The sequence below is a fragment of the Arvicola amphibius genome, chromosome 7 (genome assembly GCF_903992535.2).
Source record: "Arvicola amphibius chromosome 7, mArvAmp1.2, whole genome shotgun sequence".
Classification (NCBI taxonomy): Eukaryota; Metazoa; Chordata; class Mammalia; order Rodentia; family Cricetidae; genus Arvicola; species Arvicola amphibius.
Window position 1 is genome coordinate 17,984,985 of NC_052053.1, and position 14,696 is coordinate 17,999,680.

The 14,696-nt window shown below is 38.6% G+C and overlaps 1 protein-coding gene across 1 annotated transcript in view; it reads right to left on the minus strand.

The window, feature by feature from the left end:
- Scn2a (sodium voltage-gated channel alpha subunit 2) overlaps positions 1–14,696 on the minus strand; it is an 82,995-nt gene that overhangs the window by 16,407 nt on the left and 51,892 nt on the right. Inside the window, 4 exon segments of the mRNA XM_038336059.1 lie at positions 2,993–3,166; positions 4,805–4,959; positions 6,718–6,787; positions 6,789–6,839. Coding sequence (XP_038191987.1) covers positions 2,993–3,166; positions 4,805–4,959; positions 6,718–6,787; positions 6,789–6,839 — 450 coding nt within the window.

Consider the following 14,696-nt stretch of genomic DNA (forward strand, 5'->3'; position numbering starts at 1 on the left):
AGAGAACACAAGTGATTAAAGTTAGGGATAAAAATGTCTACAAACCCCCTCAACCTTGCTCTATGCAACAAAGAAGCAAGAGGTTCTCAGACTTGTGTGAGTTTCCACATCATCCAGAACTTAAGATCACTGAGAGCTACAGCAGGAATAGTATCCTCTATTTTAGTCTTGTCTTCCTACCCTTCATTTTAGATGCTTGTTTTCTAATGAACCGGATAAAGAAAGGATATGGATTCGGTCAGTGGGAAGAATCTGGAGCAATCGGGGGAGGAGAAACTGTGATCAGAATTTGTACAGGAAAAAAAAAAACCTTTTCAATTAAAATAACATTGAGAGCTGCCAGAGTTTGATTTAGTATGCTTGGGAGAAGGCCTGAGAATTGATATTTTTCTGTGTTTTCTGGTAAATAAGCCGTGTTGATTCATAAATCACATTTTGAGAATTACCATTAATTAAAGCAAATAAAATTAGTGAATGAAAAGAAAGAAAATTGAGATGTTGGTATAACTAAAGAATTTTAAGGTTATGATTTTTTTTAGACATTTATACATATTACTAGTGCTATTGGTAAAAATTCTAAAAATCTCAGTTGGAAAAAAAAAAAGAAAAGATGTCATAGCCATCACTAAGATACCCAATTACCTTGGAAAACTATGAATATTATCTCATTCTAAAGGACACAAAAAATTGAATATCAGATAACTAGAAATAAAGACATAATACAGTCTTTAAAAGCATTATGATAAGTATTTGAAAAATGGTTTCTAAGAAAAATAGCAGAAGTAAACAGAACTTCTTTTACAAAAACCTTGGTTTATTTAAACTATTTTGTACAGATTATCTGAAAGCAATGCCTCTGAATTTAAGGGAGAGATGGGGTACAAAATCCATCTGGGTAGTTTAGGCCCATGTAAGTCTTCTTCTTATAGATAACCAAGGAACAAAGTGTTGGAATTTTCAAGAACTGTGAAGGCTTTCAGAATGGGAGCCGGGAGGACCTGAGTGCTTTACATTCTCTGATGACAGCATCCGAGGGACAAGCACACATTGAAGAGGAAAGAACTGGGGCAGAAGTATTGGAGAACTGAAGAAGTGGGAAGCCATGCCACTTTCAGTGAGTTGTTTTGACACTTGAAAAGGAGATCTGGGAAAAGGAGATACATCTGGGTCTTCCTGGGACACCATAATAGTCTTTAATCTTCTGGTTTTTTGTTTAAGATAGTCTTCAAAATCTTCCTCTCCACTAACCTCTCCATCTTCATGGTTCTTCTGATGGCATCATGAGTTCCTCAAACAGCTGTCTCTCTTAATTTGTCTTCCACTTACAAACCTTTCCATCCTGCTCCCTGCCCCCTGAGCTCACGCTCAACACTCAAGTACTCAGGGTGGGCACCCATCAGTGTTCCTCCCACCTCTGGACCTACTGGCATTTTTTTCACTCAGACTCTGGTTTTCTCTACTCTCAAGAAACCTATCCTCAGGGAAAGTCACTGACTATACATTTGTCCTTACTGGCCAAACTTAAACTCCCTTAGGACCAGAGAAGTGACTTTTCAATTTATAGCTCCATAAGAAAGCAGATTATTGGAAAGCATATTTGATTTTAAACAAAGTATCAACCAGCTTAATGTACACTCATGAGAGTATTCACAAATCTAAAATAGTAGATATCAAATCATACTAGACAATGTGAGTTCATATTAGGCAATATAGATTAGATAATGTGAGTTCAGGCAGCAAGTCAACTTTCTTTTTGGGTTTCTTTATGCTTAATTAATATGAATATAATGACTTAGCCTTGTTTATATATATTAAATATTAGCTACGCGATCATCAAGCTACTGATCTATTACAAGTACATGCAAAAAAGTGAAAAGAATAGTGTCTTACAATTTGTCACACAAAAGGAGGACTGGTAGTATATGTTTCATTGTTTGGAACTGCCAAACATAAACATATGCTGATTTTAATTTTTATATATTGTCTTTCTGCATTCAAGAAGATCTTTAATGGAGTTCTTCATGTACCATTTGAATGTTACATTTAGGAATAATTTACAATATCCAATTATTTTAAATACTTCTATATTCTGATATTCTACTTTAATAGCTTTAAGTACCAATACAGGTTAATCAATCCTTAAAATATTGGTTAGCCAATCTGTTTTCAGTCGCCAGAAAATTCCAGTGGTATCACTTGGTTTATTGGACTTTTGAATTTACATAAAATTAATATTCTCTGTATGAGACATATATTTCTCAGTAGGGCTCAACTGCTGACAAATTGTATTGCCAAAGATGCTCGTGAAGAATTCTAACAACTGCAATTGTATGAAATGTGAGAATTAAAGACAAAGTTAGAAAACAACCTTACTTTTGCATAGCTTGGATTTTCATACCGATTTGAATATTCAAACTAACTCATGAAATACAAGGTGGCACTTATATTATAAATCCTCAAAATGTGTGTCAGAAAGCCAAGGACAATGGCAATGGGCTTTGATTCTACGGCATGGACGGGCTCTGTGTGAGCCTTGTCAGTTTGGATGCTCACCTTCCTGGACCTAGGGGGAGTTGGGAGGACCTTGGACTTCCCATAGTGTAGGGAACCCTGCCTGCAATTTGGCATGGAGAGGGAGGCAGTGGGGGTATGGGTGGAGGGGAGGGAAGGGAAGTGGGAGGAGGGAAGGAGATGGAAATTTTTAATAAAAAAATGAAAAAAATCTAAAAAATAAAAAAACACAAAAGAAAGCCTAATAAAAATGAATTGAAATGATGTTGAAATAGACTAAGATAAAAAGTAACCTTTAAGTTGCTTATTCAGTAAAAAAAAAAAAATGTGTCTCAGATATACTTCCACTGGAAAGGTGGAAAATAGCATTTGTATTTGGACTCAAGCAGTGTTTCCCCAATGCCTGCTCCATGCTACCAGGACCAAGGCTCATCGTCCCCTGCTGAGAAAGAAAGAGAAGAGGGAACCTCAGGATACTCACATCAACAATCAGGAAGTCCAGCCAGCACCAGGCATTGGTGAAATACATCTGGAAACCATAGGCCACCCACTTGAGAAGCATCTCCAGGATGAAGATGTAAGTGAAGACCTTGTCAGCATACTCCAGCATGGTCTTGATGGTCTTCCGCTGCTCAATATATATGTCTTCAAAGGCCTACAGGAGAAGACATGGTATTGAACGTCATCGTCAAGAACAGATTTTATTTTATGTATTGGAAAAAAAATTGCAAAAGCAAGCCTTCTTTAGTCAGGGGCAGGAGGGTCGTCACGCTGTCCTGGCTTCACAGTTATCTACGAATGTGAGGAGCACGTGGGCATTGCAGCCTATCAAAGAGAATCACGCAATTTTAAATCTGGATCTTGAGACTATCCCCAAAGAGCTTGAGATGTGTGAGAGAAGGCCAGATGTTTCTTTCTCAATCAAGAGGAGGTGTCATTTAGAAATAGCTCAGAATCCAGAGTGACTGGCATTCCCCTCCTTGGAATGTGTAAATAAGCTACAAGGAATCTCCTGAGCACGGGAAGGGGGGGGTGGGGGCAGGGATTATCTCTACATTTTCTCCAGCAGTTGTGTGGGTGTCTCTGGAAGCTGCCATCTTTCTGCAGCTCTTAGGAAAGAAAGGGTATGACCATTTTACAGGAACCCTTTAGCCTTCTAGAATGAAAAAAAATCTTGTAACACAACGCTCTTTAAAGGAAACGTCAAAACAGTGTGTGGTGGCCTGGATCAAGGAGCTAAGAAAGTTTTCTTTTTAAGAGAGGGAGGGCAACCAGGTTTATGATAGTACTGGGCAGAAGGGCTTTGGAGTTTAGTTTGGAGCTCAAGCTGGAAGTCCCAGAATCCAGCTCTTGTGTGAGCAAGTGCATGGATTTCGGTGAGCTGTGGCTGAGTGGACCAAGGGGCCAACAGCTCTTACAGGAAGGCCATGCCCTTGTGAGGACTCAGGTACTCTCCTAACCGAGTAGATGGCCGGATGCAGGACTCAGTCAAACCAGAAGTGGGCTTAAAGGCCCCCAGAAGCAAGGTGGTGATTCTCTTATTGAAAACCACTCACAAACACTTTCAGAAAATTAAAAGTAAAGAAAATGCGACTACCGTCACATTGCAAAATGGGAAAATGGATTGCTAATTTTATTATATTAATGAGTATTTGATTAAATTATTCTCCTGTTAAATGAAGTCAGATGCAAACGAGGTTTGTAATGCTTTCGGAAAGCAAGGTAGTCAGTCGCCGCTGGCTTTGGCTGGCAAGTGGATTGGTGTGAATCAGTCAGGTGACTTCTTCCAGCAAGGGGCCTCTATTAGGCAGCCCCCACTTCAGCTGGCAACCCCACATCACATCTGCATAGCCGTTCTGAAGAGGTGCCATTGATCTTTCTCTTTGTCAGTTGAGGCATTGCACGGACACTCTAAAACCTTTTTAACTAAGAAAACAATTGCATTTACATTATATTATATGTTTAAAATTCAGTAGACACTAATAAGTATAGTAATGGACTTGAGAATAAAAGAATAAAATTCTCTTATTATGCAAAAATAAAATGAACTTCCACTGGTGACTAAATGTCAGGGAGATTTTTTTTTTTTTTTTTTTTTGATATTTTATGGGACCAGACACTGTCTAAGTGTAATCCTATCTGGTTCCTCCAGAGAGAGCAGTATAAGCCGCTCTCCCGGGGCCTTCCACACATAACTTTTGCTTTTCCCAACCGTCTGTTTGACAAATGGGTAAAGTGAGGTTCAGCAGAGGGAAAGGGGGAAGGATGAAGGCACAGGCACTGAGTCACATACCAGAGCACCGCTGCTGAGCAGAATCATGAAGACGATGAAGGTTTCGAACCAGTTGTGCTCCACTATCTTGTAGCATGTTTTCCTCAAGTTCCACCAGAGCTTGCCTTTGCCTTCTTCTATGCTTATCTGACAACACTTGAATTTTCTCACACAGTCTATCATACATGACAGTGGATGAAAGGAAGGCCATTAGTCACTCTGTGCCTTGGGAAGGCAGGACGTGCTCTATCGTATTGCCTCAGTGGATTAGAGACAACTTTATTTGAAGGATAGCTTCCGCTTACAGACATCAAGACCAAAAGAATAGCCTTTTAATGGTTTGTTAGATGGTTATTTATTTTTATGTGCGTATAACTATGTTATAACTCACCACAAAACACTCAAATGCAGAAAAACATAAAATAAAAGCTCCCACTTACTTTTCTGTTTTGCCTTCGTCCCATGAGTCAATCCTACTACTGTACATAAGAATTACATATATTTGAATTCTGATTAGTTCACTTCATGGCATAATACAATTTTTCCATCTAACCATAAAGTTTGTGAAAGATTCTATTATGTTTCTCTCCATAAGATTATGGGAAATTATATAAATGTTCACTATTATTGAATAATTGAGTTGCTTTGTTTCTGATCATTATCAGCAGTAATGCAACAAGCCTTTACGTGTAATTTGTGAGTTACTAGGTAAAAAAGGCTTTTCAGCAAATATGTATTGAACAGCTGCTGTATTCAGAGAATTGTACTTGGAAAAATCATAATCCAATTACAGTATATAAAACAGCTTTGCCCTTCGGGAATGTACATTTTAGTGGGAGTGACTTTTCAGTCACAGAAAACTATTATTATAAGGTAAAGTCCAATAAAGTTTAATTTCTGAATTTTATGGAATAAAATGGTTTGGGGGATAGATCTTTGGAGCTATATAAGAGTCCTATTGATAACACGAAGTGAGAAGAATCAATTAAAATATACAGACAAAAATCAGTGACTGGAAAGTCTGAGCATCATGCCCAAGGTGGTAGCAGTCAAGCCCAGGCGATCCGCTTAGATTTGAGCATTTCATATGGCTGAGATGCACGGTTATCAATTAGTACACTACATCACAACCCCTCGGTAAATGTCAGGTATTTCCTTACTCATTTTAGATGCTTGTCTTTTCCTTTGCTTTTAACAACTTCAACAGTTGTGCATCCATGCTTAGCTATCTCTCCTGTTCGCTAGTTTAGAAGACTGGAAGAGTGAATTGTGCTGCCTGGGTTTTTTGTCAACACAAGCTCAGATCATCTGGGAAGAGAGAACCTTGGCTGAGCACATGCCTCCACCTGACTGATGTGTTGGCATTTTCTTGGTTCATGATTGACATGAGAGGGCCCCGTTCACTGTGCTGCTGCTACCTTTTGAGCACAGTCACGTGTTGTTAAAGGAAGCAGGGGAACAAGCTGGTGAGCCCCATTTCTCCATGGCCTCTGCTTCAGTCCCTGCCTCTAGGTTTTTGACTTGACTTCCTGCCCTGACTTTCTTCATGGTAGACTCTGACATAGAAATGGAAGCCCAATAAACCTTTCCTCTTCAGTTTCTTTGGTACAGGGAGTTTTTTTGTTTTTTTTTTTTTTTTTTTTTTTTTTTTTAAATCATAGGAAGAGAAGCAAGCTAATACACCAAACAGCAGCACTCTTAGAGGTGATCAGTACCTTCGAAAGCAAAAGGATCTATTACATAATTTAAGCCTAGAATAAGAAAAGGGAGCTTGTTTTGAGATTCAAAACAAAGCAAACTAATGAACAGTTGGTAGATAAACAGGCAAGGGTGATTGGAGCGGTTTAGGTGGTAGGTAGAGAGATGAGGAGAGGTCGCAGGAAAGATGGGTAGATAAAAGAAAGGCTACTGAAGCCACCCCACTGCTTGCTTACCTTCTGTGAAGCAGGCTTCTGGCTCAAGGGATTCTTCTGGTTCTGCTTCCGGCTGCTCTCCCTCTGCCGGAAGCACCTATATCCACTGTACTGCCTTCGGATGAACTAGTTGCATTCAATTTCTGAAAAACCAACCCCACAGAAAAAGCTTTTAAACACATTCTCTAATCCAAACAAAGATTCCTAAGTCGTGCCCACCCTCCCCCCTCCCCACCCCAGTCTTCGGTAAGCATTTCTCTTGATCTGTAATTTAAGAATAACTTAAATTACAATGCCAATCTGCTTGGGAGAGGTGGGGGTCACAAGATTAGATACAGCACTGTAGAATATATATATTTTTTTCTTAAACACAGTGCAACTTAAGTAGCTTTTGTTTAAGCCCATCTATGATGTTTCTGAAATAGAATTCTACAGAGAGCTTATGCAAACTGCCAGCCAGATGGTCACTGGGATCTTGCTTTGGCAAATTCATTTGTCAACGGTATAGCTCGTTTTATTCTAAAATTGTGACCCGCCCAACAAAAGCTGCACAAGTGTATTTTCATGTCAAATGTAGAAAAGGTTGGGTCAAATGCACATAAACAGCAACATTCTAAATTTTTCCGCTTTTCATTGACATGAAAACATAGACTACTGGTTATTATTAGAGACATTCTATAACTCTCTATTTAGGAGAAGAGCAGCACATTGTTAGCTATCCAGCAAGAGCAGCTATCTCGCATTCTCTTTGGCCAATGCACTCCTGGGTTTCATTGTGCATTTGGAAACTACCTGTTACTTTGGCACTCTTGCCTGTCCTCTTAGAAACGGCAGAAACAAATCATTGCATGTTATTTTGTTTCCTTTGGGTTCAATCAAAATTATCCAAGGGAAACTATAGAGGTAAGAAGTTGTCTCAAATATTGGCATGCATTCGCTTTCTCCAGGTCAATCTATCCCTGGGACCAGCATAAAGAGCAGGGTCCCAGTCTTTAGCCTGATTTTACAAAGCCGCAGGCTTGGTGCAGGGCCAGGTGTGAGTGCCACATGGAACCAGAGTAGTTTAGGCCACAGCATTCTCGAACCTGTTACAATGTTATTACCATCAGTGCATAACATTAGGAGGTGGCTGAGCTCCGGGAGCACCTTTACCAAGAGGATGAGGGAAGCACATGGTAAAATGAACACTGACACATGGAACACTGGAATCAAATGGATGCTAGAGTTTCGATGGGAAAGACTCTACTCACACTTTGGGTAAGAATTATGTGGATAATTTCCTAATAAGATGATTCTTTATTAGCATGAACACAATTTTATTTTTATGAAGTGTTGACTTAGCATGTTTTGAGTTCTTATGAAGAAAGTATTATGATATAATATATATATGAAATTGAAATGTTTTAACTAATTTAACAATACCGATAATATTATATACTCCTGCTTTCTAAGAATTAGTTTTGTAATTTCTTAAAATTTGTCCAAACAATGTTAAAAGTTATAAACTGATTTTCTCCTCATTGAATATTTTATGATATTAGCAGATAATAACACCTTTGCAATTAAAATTTGTATATTGTTTGTTCTTTGATGAGACACCAAATTAAAATTTATTATAAATATTCCAAGTTTTGAGGCCTTTTCTGATCGCATATCCTTTCTTTTAGGTTTGACTCTTTCTTTCTTTCTTTCTTTCTTGGATTTGTAGCCATGTGATTGACTCCTAAAACATTGTTTCATCACTTGTAGAGATTCATCTAACATCAAGTTATTACACCTTAGAGGTCAGATGATACAGGCTTTGTCATTTATAGGGTTTAGAAACACAGCACAGGTAACGGGACAACCTGAAGTTTAGTTACATCCGATTTAACTCTACATAGTAAGAATAGAAAAGATTCCTTTTAATAACGAGGATAACACCAGAAATGCAGAATGGAGCTCCCAATACAAAAATGCAGGTCCCTCTTTATGTCAGTGCTCACGCAGGCACAGGTCAATGGCTGTATAAACACAGCCATCAGCATTTGGTTGATCTGATTGCCAAGATGATAGGTCCAGAATCACACCGGGGACAAACCCCTGAGCTTATCTGTGAGAGAATTACTAGACAGAATTAACAGAGGTGAGAAGATCCACCCCAAATGTGGACAGCACCATGCCATGGGGTCGGGGGTCTTCACTAAATAAAAGGAGAAGGTGAGCAGATCAATGTTGTCTGCTTTGTGACTGTGGATGCCATGGGACCAGTTCGCTCATACTCTGACAACTGTGCCTTCCTTCCCGTGATGGATGTATCCTCAAACTGAGAGCTGAACTCTTCCATGCTTGCTTAAGTTGCTTTTGTGAGTATCTTATCACAGCAATGGGAAAATTAACTAATACAACCAATAGTAAGTATGGCATAGAGACTCAATAAATATTATTTGGAAATGAATGGATGGGTGGATATATAAATGAAGGGCTTCATAACAGAATGACGTCTGGTACTCTATGTTTCGAAGTAGTCACCACATAAAATGTCATAGGATTCAAAATCTTCAAAAGTTTCTCTGCAACACCAGCTCTCACCCCTATGACCACATATCTGGGTTGGCAATAATTTAAAAGATGTCATGAAGACCAACATCACCAGAATCCATCACTTTTTCCTTATTTCACAACCATCGTTTGCCCTCTCTTATACATATGACTCCCTCCACTTCCTAGTTTCTTCCGCTCCACCATTTTGCTACCTTGGGTGTTCTGGACATTTCATAACTTTTTCTGATTTTTCATTCATTTTGGCCTTTCAAGAAGGATGGGCGGAAGTATTTCAGAGAGAGAAACTGAAGTCTTTGCCACACACGTGTGAGCTATTTAGGGGCATAAACAGTACCCTGAGCCTTATGGATGCACGACAATACAGTTCAGCCTCACAGCTTACTCTGAGTCCCAATTTGCTCTTCATTGAGTGAACAAATCACCAAGCCAATCACTTGTTTTCAATGCCTTGTTGAATTTTTTTTTAAAAAATAGAGAAAGTCAATTTGCTCTATTCAGAGTTCATCATTACCTGAAAGTAAACAAGATTTCTCTTTATGTGTTTTTCCGTTCTTTTGAAAAATATTTACAGGTCTTATCTGTGGATAATTTAGTCAAAGCCCTTCTCTGTTTTCTCTTCCTCAAACCATAGTGAAAAAGAAATATACACAACTTTTCATTATATCGAGGCCCTTCAGTGCCATTTAAGAAGCAACAGCCAGAATTTTTGCAATGAACTTCAACACTCAGCTTATTCCTGTTATACAAAGTGTAGCTTAAGTGTGTTTTGTGATTCTGGGATATGTACCTTGCTAGGTTAAGGTTTGGGGACAGAAGACTGTATTTTTGTTGTTACCATATCCCTCGCACTGAACATCCATTCTTGTCGTTAGGGAATGTTTCTTGTGTCAATGAATGAGTGACCTCACAACCTATTTTTGGACTTCAGCCTCTTAAGTACCTCTACTTCTTCCTGCTTGATTGATTTCTTCCAGGGTTCGAAGGAATATAATTAATCGCAGAGTATCATGGTCCTTAGATATTCAGGGATGCTTAAATGATGATCAACAGTTCTTAAAGTTAGAAGTGCCTCCTGGAAATCAGGCTGCCAAGTATTCATTCATAATTAAGAGGAGCCCGTGAGGTCAGCTATAAGGAAAATTACTACTGAATCCATTGTTTTAGATATAGTTTCCTTCTCTCTACACTAAGTATGTAGATTTACTGTTCCAGAGAGAACGAAATCCCTGAAGCAGCAGCTGCCCCTCCCGTTCCCCAAGGAACAATAGCATACTGTCTTCCATACATGTTAGTGTGTGTACTTACGCTTGTGGTGTTTAATTTACTACAGCAAAGACCATGCTGCACAGCGAGGCATCACACCACTATCCAGTGGGCTTACTCACCTTGTCAATGTCAGAGTTAATGAGTGGCTATGCCCTAGACTTTCTGTACTCTATTCTTCTACAGCATTCTCGGAAATTTCTCTGAAGATTCACGAGTAAATGCAATCTTAGTGAATTTGGAACATTTAGTAGACTGGATGTATGACTCAACATTATAGATTCAAGATAGTGTTTATGATGCTGCTGACTTAGATGAATCATAGCTAAGAACCTCAGTGTCGAGTCATTTTCATAATTCCTGTATATGTTAATGTAAAAGAAAGCATGCATTGAAATATCTCACGAATAAAACCTTATCACAAATCATACTGGAGACGAACAACAAAAACTGATGATCAATAAAATTCCTCATTTCAATTCAATCATTCTGTTGTATAGGAGTTAAATGTTATCATGTTGATAAAATATGTTGCTTAAAATGTATTAAAATCAGCCGGGCGGTGGTGGCGCACGCCTTTAATCCCAGCACTCGGGAGGCAGAGGCAGGCGGATCTCTGTGAGTTCGAGGCCAGCCTGGTCTACAAGAGCTAGTTCCAGGACAGGCTCTAAAAAAGCTGCAGAGAAACCCTGTCTCGAAAAACCAAAAAAAAAAAAAAAAAAGTATTAAAATCTTACAAAATTAAATGAATTAAGAACTATAGAAACCATAAACTTCAGATCAGTTCCTAGCTATGATGCCCCTGACCACTGTGCAAATTTGCTACTTAAAGCTGTCAAGTGTATATCATTGTCAGTCACTGTTGGAACTTGTGTTCTCTGGCTCTCTCTCTGGGTCTCTCTCTTTTTTGAGACAGGGTTTCTCTGTGTAGCCCTAGCTGTCCTGGAACTCACTCTGTAGACCAGGCTGGCTTTTTAACTCACAAAATCCTCAGTGCGGGATTAAAGGCACCAGAGATTTACATTCTAAACAAAAATGCCTGCATTTTCAGGCTGTCTGGTAGTACCCTGATCTGGGCACCACACTTTAGAAAGTGCTGCCAAAGTAAGAAATAGCAAAATACAAACTGGCTATAATAGACAGTCTAGTGAGTTCTCTACTTCCCCTCTGGCAATACTGAACATTACATTTCCTTCCATACCTAACTTAGTAGGAAATAAATGGGTGGAATGTGATCATGTGTTGAAGCAACATTGCCCAGTAAACTGAACAAAATATGGGTACAATACAAGACTGGGATAATAGATTATGTAAGAACAGTCATGAGGGCGGGCTATATGAACCAGTAGTAGCAATCAAAACTCATTAGAAATATGACACATAATCGAGTTAAAAACTACATTTTATGAAGTGCTTATATCAATGATGTTAAGATACTTCTTATTATTAAGTAGTTATTCAAAATTCTATAAACTGAATAGAGAAGAATCACATTTCTCTTGATGATCTAATAAATACCAAATTGCACTATTGCATGGTTTTGGGGTATATATGTGTTGTTGTATATACAAGGTCATGTTGTGCACATGTATATGTTGGTGCATGTATATCTGTGTGTGCATAGAAAGGTCACAGGTTGATATTATGTGTTTCTCTACTGCTCTCTACTTTAGTTTTTGAATCTGGGTCTCTTACTGAACCCAGAACTTAGTGATTTGGAGAGGCTGACTGGGCAGAAAGTCCCAGGTATCCCCTTGTCTCTGTCTCACTCCAGTGCTGGGGTACAGACACTCACTGCTATACCTTGCTTACACATGGACTCTGGAGATCCAAATTCACACTCTTGTGCCTGCACAGCAGGCATCTCAGAATCGGAGCTATTGCTCCTGACCTTACAACCCCTCTTTTAAGTTTAAAGATTACGTTTTCAAGTTTTCTTTTTTTTATCAACAATAAATTATTATTAAACTGCAGTGTGCCAAATTAATAACCCTCCAGAAAGCCAATGAAAATAAATAATTTTAAAAATAATTAAGTCCCATTTGGAGAAGGGTTAAGAAAACTCTATTTCACATTTGTTTGCTACTATAAGGCTATTTTTAAATGTAATTAGTAAGTGCTGTGCAAAATTTTGAGAATAAAATATGTTCTAACAATGGTAATAATAAAATACCAGGATTTAAAAAAAATCTGCATTACCTCAAATGTAGATTAAATCCAGCGTTCCAGTTTCTACTGTTTTACTGTCAAAGAATGGCGAGCGTTTAGTACTGGATCCTGCTCCTAGCATACACTGCAGGAGCACCAGTTGCTTTCACAGGGATGATGCTAACATCACAACATTGGAGGGCATGGTCTGATTGGGTGATAGACTTACAGCCCCAGTGACACAGTGACGTTAAAAAGGAAGAGTTGGTATTTCCCTTACAATCAGGAATTACAAAATATTGTCAAACCAAAACATCGTGTCCATTAAGGTGATTTAACCAAAAAAAATTTTTATTACTTATGGTGGATATTTTATTACAAACTTTAAATCCTAAATGACAGACTTTAGATTAAAGTTTCTTGGAGTTGCAAAAATGATGTATATTGCGATGGACGACCCTCAGCAGATATCAATGTGTCTGGCCCATTTTGGTCTGATAGTAAAGATATGTAGAGTTTTTTTTTTTTTCATTATCACTACTCCACTGAAAATTTTTCCAATGAGGGCTACTCATTTTCTGACAAAATCATGAGTTATCATCCATTGATATCATCCCCACCAAAGCTTGCTCATATCTAATCAGCATGCTTTAGACTCCTCCATCTCCTTCATGTGGGAATTTAGTATGTTCTTCTAGGGATTGAACCATACTTCCAAAAGAGATTGTAAAAGACTTTTTTAAAAAAGTTGAAGATTACAAGAATCAGTTCTCCTTTGTATCTGCTGAAATATACTTTAAAAGGTCATGTACTCGATTATCATTTCTCTCAGTGCCTTTCCCTAAAGAAAGTAGAAAGTGGAATATTCAGAAGCTAAGGAAACTAGTCTTGCCTCGTTATAAGAAACTAGGAAGAGCAAATCATTACCTTAAAGATAATAAAGAATTAACATTTAATAGGTGATGTAGGTGTGTCTTCTATCTATCTGATGATTTCATTGGATAGTTAATAAAGAAACTGCCTGGCCCATCTGATAGACCGGCCCTTAGGTGGGTGGAGTAGACAGAACAGGAAGAAGGAAGTGTGGTAGATGGCTCAGTCAGATGCCACACCTCTCTTAAGTTAGTCAGACCGCTGTGCCTCTCCTGAGAGAGAAGCCAGACGCTATGAAGCTCCAGCCCAAGATGGACGTACGCTAAAATCTACCTGGTAAGGCACCACTTTGTGGTGCTACACAGATTATTAGATATGGGTTAGTCAAGATGTGAGTAAGAGGCTGAAAATAATGGGCCAGGCAGTATTTAAAAGAATACAATTGTGTGTGGTTATTTTGGGGTATAGCTAGCCGGTGGCTGGGAGCTGGGCGGCGGGAAGCTGGCCCGTACCTCTTCACTACAAATAGGGGAGAAAACTGGCATCTTAGAGATTTTATACACTATTCTTCTGACAGAAGCAGGAGGAGTACTAGCAATTGAAATTTTTCCCCAAAGCATCAAGGAATGTTTTGATAATGTTATGGAATTTCCTCCTTTGAAAAAAGCTCAACATTTCTGTATGAGCTATTTTACAGTTTTAACATCACTAATTCTAAGTGATAAAAGTATCTACGAAAATTTCTACAAAAGTTGATGAAACTGAAGAAACAATTTAGTTAAATATCTTGTGCATGAAATCAATATTAGATAATGAAAGTTCAATAGAAATGAGCTTACATAATAGTTACACACAGTAATGGGGTTCTCTCACTAATACAGAGACAACGCCCGCTGTGATTTTCCCTATGGAGGACTTTATGAAGCATGGCGCATGTGCGCTATGCCCTGAGCTAAGTTTGATAGGAGCTGTGAGAGAAGGGGTTGAGAAGGAAGTTACAATGGGTAAAGGGATGAGGATGATGGACTCCAGATCTGTTTTCTCAATTAGCACAATAAAGATAGATGGAAGACAAAATTCCTCTCCTTCCTTCCTTCCATTCCATTCCTTCCTTTCCTTCCTTCTTTCCTTCCTTCCATCTCTCCCTCCCTCGCCTTCGCCTCCTCCCTACC